Here is a 7,602-nt window from a genome sequence, read left to right as displayed (position 1 = left end):
CACCAGGTAAGGGTTCTCCTTAGGTCCCCAGGCAGGCCCCAATTCCCGGTAAGGGCAGGGGGTAACTGAAAAGGGACGGCCCTAGATAAGGAGGTTACCCTTAGGTGCGGAAGGTGCAGTTTGGCAGTGCCACAGCGGATAGGGCTGTGCGCACTGGCAAATAGGCACAGCGTGCGAGCAGTGGATTTGCTGCGGGTTCCAGTGAATGGTGTGTATCGTTCTGTGTGTCGCTGCATGTGCTGGGCGCAGTGTGTGCAGCGTGTGTGAATACCTGCAGGCTGACAGTGTGAGCTGTGTGTCGGCTGCAGGTGTTTGGAGTAGCGAGTAGCTAGAGAGTTTCAGATAGGACTGGGTAGCTAGGGGAGGGGGCAGGTTATTGATCCACAGGCCCTAGGAGTTTTCCCCAAGCCACCCCAGGTTGCGGTTCATCAGGGACAGGCCCTAGGTTAGGGTCCCTGTCAAGTTAGGGATAGATAGGGATAGCGGCGGTTGCTGTTCCCGTGATGCGGTTGGTGTTGCCGTGATTCGGTTGAGTTCCCGGGAAGCGGTGGGACCCTCGTTGGGGTCCACGGAGAGAAGTACCTGGATAGGATCAGACGGACGTCTGACCCTTTTAGAAGTGTGTTGCGGTCCCGAGCATCGGAGTGCTCGGAAGGTACTTCTGTATTATGGAAACAAAAAGAAAACAGCGCACAACGCCAAATAGTGAAGCAAGTAATAAAAATGTATTACAATATTTGAGGGGTATAAAATCTGCGTACATCAATTTGAAAAATCATAAGCATTTAGTGTGTATCACACTCAGTTACCACTCCATGGTTGTAGATAGGGGAATCTGGTACTCAGCTTTCTCTACAGGAGCCTCTGTGGTGATTGTGGGGCACAGGATCCCTCATAAACTTTTCATCCAGCAGGATGTTGCTTTCAATGAAATTCCTTAACAGCAGTCTGGCTCCACTGCAGGTTCAGGTACTCAGTGGAACCGAGTCTCAAGCGGCAATATGCCTCTTCCAGGGGCTTTTTTTTCCTTTTACAGTCCTTCGTTTCTCCTATGGAGATATCACCGTTTAGTCAGCTGCTGCAGTAGCCGGGCAGTTCAGAGCCGGTGGAGAGGCTCAGCAAACACTTCCGCAATTGCGTGCGCCTGCACAGCGTGCCACGATGCCGCTTAGTCACGTGATATGGCGGAGTGACGTCACAGTTCCCGTGGCAATGGTGAAGGAGCAGGAGAAAAGTCCCTTAGAGTCTCAAAAGCGGCGCATAAGCCGCTCAGTCAGCGCAATAACTCAAAAAATATTGGATTAAATGCAGATCCAGGGGAAAATAAAACAATGTGGTGGCATAGGTTACATACATCCAACGCGTTTCGTACATCTAAGTACTTCTTCAGGGAATAATTTTTGGCCATTACCCAGAGGTTTAAATACCTCTCAGAGATGTCTCATTGGCCAGACTATTAAAGTTAGACCAGTCATCTGAGCCATGGTCAAAGTGATAGGGAAGATATACTATTACTTTTAAAACAACAACTTTATTGACAAAATTTAAAAACACAAATAGACAGTTAGCTCACCTCTAATCTAGCCTACCATAAATATAACATAAATATATAAAAACCATGCTGGAATAAAAAGAAACACAATATTAGTTTATCAGAAATATAAAATATTAAAATAGACATCTATTAATCCTTTAAATATATATGTATATATAGTAGTTAACTAAGAGTAATAAAGGATATAATACAATAGGGAGAAGAAGCAGAGTAAGGAGAGCAATGGCATGTACCCAGGGTCTACTGCGGATATGGGTTATTGATTATAATTTAATACAATGCCCAAATATCCACATCCTCATTAAGCCCCTTAGGTGACATTGTATCCAATTTATGTATCCAATAAGTCTCCTTAGAGGATAATGTTTTAACTCTATCCCCCCCTCTTCTATTTACTGGAATGAACTGAATCCCCTTAAAAGTAAGACTAGAAGGGTCTTTACCATGGTGTATTAAAAAGTGTATCGAAACACTATGTTTCTCAAACCCAATTTTGATGTTCCTGACGTGTTCCTGGATACGGATTTTAAGGCACCGCTTGGTTCTGCCGACATATTGGTATCCACATGCACATTCCAACAAGTATACAATATGTGTGGAAGTACATAAAATAAAGTCATCAATACTAAAAACCTCTTGTGTGTTATTAGATTTAAACGTTTGTTTCACAGGGTGTAAATACTTGCAAATACTGCATTTACCACATGCATAATTACCTTTTGGTTTGGTTCCAAGCCATGTGTTAGACGTAGTAGTATTACTACATACAAACACATCACTAGGTGCTAGTATGTTCTTAATATTTTTAGCTTTCCTATATATGAACCGTGGTTTAGTGTCTAAATGAGATCCCAATATGGGATCTTTACACAGTATGCCCCAGTGTTTACTAAAAACCTTCTCAATATCCCTATATACAGAATTATAGTTAGTGATAAAAGCTACATCTACCAATCCACCCTTATTTGATAGGATATCAATATTTCTTTTTTTATTATTTTGTATCAACAGTTCTTTACGATCCAGATCACGGACTCTTTTTATCTCTCTTTCTAAAAGTTCTTTAGGATACCCCCTCTCTCTAAACCTTAAAAATAATTTGTTGCCTGTTGGTTAAAAACCTCTACATTGCTGCAATTACGTCTGAGTCTGACAAATTGCCCTCCTGGTATGTTTTTGATCCATGTGCCCTTGTGACTGCTATTTGCCATCAGCAAATTGCTGGTATCCACCTCCTTAAAGAAGGTCTCGGTTTCCACAGTGCCATCCACTCGAGAAGTAAGTCTAAGATCTAAAAAGTCTATCTGTGTGGCATCCATTCTGTGTGTAAACTCGAGATTAAAATCATTTTTATTCAAATCAGCCACAAATGCACTGGCCGAAACACAATCACCATCCCACACACACAGGATGTCGTCTATGTAGCGTCTCCACACAACGACATTCCTGCGGTGCGGGTTGTCGGGCACAAGAAACTGTGACTCCCACTTACCCACGTACAGGTTCGCGAAACTGGGGGCAAATCTAGTGCCCATAGCAGTCCCGCAAACCTGCAGGTAGAAAGTGGAGAGAAACAGAAAATAGTTATGTTTTAGAATAAAACTAATAGACTCAAGAATGAACTCTATTCAATGGGTGCAGTGTCTGATCATCCTCCAAAAAGGAGTTAACCGCATCTAGCCCTTTTTGATGTGGTATGTTAGTATACAGGGCCTTTATATCGCATGTAATCCATACATATGAACTCTTCCATTGAAAATCCTTAAATAAGTTTAAAACAGCAGTCGAATCTTTCAAATAGGAGGTTAATTTTCCAACATAGGGTTGAAGAAAGAAATCCACATATTGACTAAGGTTGGCTGTCATCGATTGTATACCTGACACAATAGGGCGTCCAGGAGGATCAACCAAAGCCTTGTGGATTTTCGGTAAGTGATAAAAAATGGGGATCCTAGGGAATTCCGAGAACAAAAATGCAAATTCCACTGTAGTGATAACAGAAAGGGCGAGTGCATTGTCTAACAGGACCTTCAGCTCCCTCAAAAACTCAGCCGTCGGGTCTTTAGATAATTCTATATATGACAATTTATCATTTAGTAGTCTTAAGGCTTCTTTTTCATAGTCACATCTGTCCTGGACTACTACGCCCCCACCCTTATCAGCTTGCCTTATAATTAAATCAGTGTTTTCTTTTAGATTTTTAAGGGCTAACGACTCGCTATTACTGAGATTGTGCTTAATATCACCTGACTTAAAATTACGGGATAGAGCATTAAAATCATTGATGACCATGTTAAAAAATGTATTGATGTGATGACCTTTGGAATGTGCAGGATAAAATTTGGATTGACTTTTAAAGTCAGTATGTCTAATAACCAATTCCATATCGGTGTTATTTGCAGAAACCGTTACGGCCTTACTATGATTAGTATCCATATCTTGTTTCAGGAAATGTCGCTTAAGGGTAATGTTGCGAGTGAACTTGTGTAGATCCTTGAAAAGTTGGAAGGAGCTTGGTCCACAGGCCTTCGAGAAGCTCAGGCCCCTTCCAAGTATGCTCAATTGATCTTTACTCAAAGCTGTAGAGGAGAGATTAAAGACACCTTTGTTAGCTACGGTGTCCCTTCCCAAGAGTACCCTCTTCTTTTGTGCTCTGGTCCCTCCTCGTGTTCCTCGTCTGACACATCCCTTATCTTTCTTTTCTCTTGTGGGGTATTCGCTATATCCTTTACAGTTTTCACCTTCCTCTCCAACCTTGTTCGAATTAGGTCTAAAAAAGAAGGTGAATCTGTAGTTGGTTCCAGTCTAGCTGGGCGTTTAGGTGAGAATTTGGAGGAGTTTCTGGGTGAGTATCTAGATGTTCTTACATGGGGGTTTTTGTATTCATTTTCATAGTTTCTATATTGGCCCTGAGGCTTAGAACCATATCTAAAACCCTCAATGTAATTTTTCCCTTTATAATTGGGATTACGATACCCCTTACCATGGTTAGAGCGTGATCGATCTCTATTTGATCTATCATTTTTATTAGTTCTGCTCTCTCTCTTTTCGTCATAGGTGTGATGATCCTGATATCTGTTTTTTGAATGTGCGGATCCCCCTCTCTCTTTTTTATTGGGGATATATTCATCACCTACTACCCTTCCTCTATCTTTTTTCGCCCAGTCTCTCTGTCTCCCTTGCTGATAGTCTAATTTATCTCTTAAAAATTTACTGTGTTTTGTTTTTAAAAGCTCATCTTCCTCATATTCTAACTTTACTTTAAGATCATGCTCAATCTCTGAGCAGTCTGTATCTATAACTATAGGTTCTAATGCCTTAATTGCTTTCAAAATCTCTTTCTCTAATTGTTTGATCTCGCGGTTCCTTTCATAAATAATTAACCTAATGAGATCATTAGAGCACTCATCCTGGATCCTATTCCACTCCTGCATAAATTTTGAGTTATCTTTACCGAAGGTGGGTTTTTTAGAAAACCTGAGACCTCTAGGTATTCTACCCACATCTAGATAACTCTGTAGGGTTTTGGTCTCAAGCCAGTGCTTGCCCTCAGTAAGCAATAGCTTTTCCAATATTTTAAAACGATCTTTTGCTGTTAGATCAATCGGTTCAGTGGGCTGACCATGTAACACTTCATCTGTAAAAAGAAGTTTAAAGTGTTCCTCCCTTTTCTCTCTACAATTAGCTAGGCTCCAAACCATATTGATACACTGGTGATGTACGCAGAAAAATAGAAATAAAGAGAAAAATAGAAATAAATAAATTGATTTATAAGAGAATGTGAGATGTGCTGCAACAGTAAAGAGCAAAGGACAGTAAAGAACAAAAATAAACTATGCGCTACTATCTAACTCCTACTTATAAATAAATAAAGTGCAGTGACTAAACCATAAATGTGCTGGATAAACCACAATACCAAGTGAATAAGTGATTATATAATAAATTATATCATAACCGTGTGGTTGATAAGGGCGTCTGCTGCTATAAACATTGGGGGTGGCTCAGCACCCCACACACTCTAAGAAATGGAAACAAAAAGAAAACAGCGCACAACGCCAAATAGTGAAGCAAGTAATAAAAATGTATTACAATATTTGAGGGGTATAAAATCTGCGTACATCAATTTGAAAAATCATAAGCATTTAGTGTGTATCACACTCAGTTACCACTCCATGGTTGTAGATAGGGGAATCTGGTACTCAGCTTTCTCTACAGGAGCCTCTGTGGTGATTGTGGGGCACAGGATCCCTCATAAACTTTTCATCCAGCAGGATGTTGCTTTCAATGAAATTCCTTAACAGCAGTCTGGCTCCACTGCAGGTTCAGGTACTCAGTGGAACCGAGTCTCAAGCGGCAATATGCCTCTTCCAGGGGCTTTTTTTTCCTTTTACAGTCCTTCGTTTCTCCTATGGAGATATCACCGTTTTGTCAGCTGCTGCAGTAGCCGGGCAGTTCAGAGCCGGTGGAGAGGCTCAGCAAACACTTCCGCAATTGCGTGCGCCTGCACAGCGTGCCACGATGCCGCTTAGTCACGTGATATATACCCCTCAAATATTGTAATACATTTTTATTACTTGCTTCACTATTTGGCGTTGTGCGCTGTTTTCTTTTTGTTTCCATTTCTTAGAGTGTGTGGGGTGCTGAGCCACCCCCAATGTTTATAGCAGCAGACGCCCTTATCAACCACACGGTTATGATATAATTTATTATATAATCACTTATTCACTTGGTATTGTGGTTTATCCAGCACATTTATGGTTTAGTCACTGCACTTTATTTATTTATAAGTAGGAGTTAGATAGTAGCGCTTAGTTTATTTTTGTTCCTCACTTCTGTATTATAAGTGCACCAACAGGCCTATTCATATAGTGACTGCGCAGTCACCCACGACCTCCGTAGGAGTACGGGACATTGGGTGTGGGGGATCACAGGACACTGGGTGGGAACACCAGACATTGGGCCGAGGTAATGCGGATAGAGCATAAGGTTATGATGTTGTGTACTGCTTTGTTTGTGTGTTAGTAAAGTGTTAGTATTATATCTATGTGTTGTATTTCTTACCCAGGGCTATCTTTCATCACGGGGATCCTGGGTAAGTGGAGGCGCTGCACCAGGTAATGGTAAGGGGTTCCCCAGGCTCCCAGCTAGCGGAGGCTCAGATCTCCTGGAGCCACAGGTGTGATACAGTTACCAGTAGTCCCTTAGAGCAGGTGTGTTGCAGGGAAAGGAACCGGTTAGACCACGAGGGGCCAATGTGAGATTGGGTGGGTCAGGCCGGTTCACAAAAAGGGCTACACTTACACCATTAAACCATCTGATAAAGGTGGTAACATCATGATCCAAGATACAGAAGCCTATATTCGAGAGAACATGAGACTTCTCAGTGATAAAGATTGTTATGAAATCCTCACGTGCAGTCCAACATCCCAATACAAATTAGAACTGTTAAACATCTTACAGGAAGCCCTGGATACGGACATGATAAGCCGCAACGAGTTTGATTTTATGTACTCCAAGTCACCCACTGTGGCGACCTTTTACACCTTACCTAAGGTACATAAATGGTTAGAGTCCCCACCTGGACATCCAATCGTCTCGGGTAACAATTGTCTATCTGAAGGCAGCAGTATATACTTTGACAAGGTCCTACGAGACTTTTTCATCAGTCTCCCATCGTATGTTCAAGATACGAAAGATACTCTTAAGAGACTGAATGGTATACATGTTACTCCTGAGACCATTCTCGTGAGTCTAGATGTAGAGTCATTATATACTTCCATTATCCACGAGAATGGTCTCACTGCTGTCAAATATTTCTAACTACAAGGGACTGTAGGTTTAATAGACACAATATGTTTGTGCTAGACCTACTACATTATGTTCTAACCCATAATTACTTCGTTTTCGATGGTCTGTATTACCACCAGACCCAGGGTACGGCTTTGGGCACAGCATGTGCACCTACATATGCCAATCTGTACCTGGGCTGGTGGGAATGTACCCACGTCTTCAATGCTGAACTATCTATGTATACTGACCACGTTTCC

At 41.7% G+C, this 7,602-nt stretch overlaps 1 protein-coding gene across 1 annotated transcript; it reads right to left on the bottom strand.

The window, feature by feature from the left end:
• Positions 1-895: 895 nt before the first annotated feature.
• Positions 896-5,640, bottom strand: LOC142487324 (uncharacterized). The gene is made up of 2 exons (XM_075586426.1): positions 3,269-5,640; positions 896-2,929 (listed from the first exon to the last, which is right to left on the bottom strand). The coding sequence occupies exon 1, from the start codon at positions 5,254-5,256 to the stop codon at positions 4,168-4,170; it is 1,089 nt and encodes a 362-aa protein (XP_075442541.1). The 5' UTR covers positions 5,257-5,640; the 3' UTR covers positions 896-2,929; positions 3,269-4,167.
• Positions 5,641-7,602: the final 1,962 nt, after the last annotated feature.

Source organism: Ascaphus truei, chromosome 2 (assembly GCF_040206685.1).
Source record: "Ascaphus truei isolate aAscTru1 chromosome 2, aAscTru1.hap1, whole genome shotgun sequence".
NCBI lineage: Eukaryota > Metazoa > Chordata > Amphibia > Anura > Ascaphidae > Ascaphus > Ascaphus truei.
The sequence above is the reverse complement of the archived record's forward strand: the minus strand, read 5'-3'. Positions and strand labels throughout refer to the sequence as shown.

Coding starts and splice junctions, on each gene's coding strand:
- LOC142487324 (XM_075586426.1), bottom strand. CDS start 5,256: ATGGTTTGGAGCCTAGCTAATTGTAGAGAGAAAAGGGAGGAACACTTT.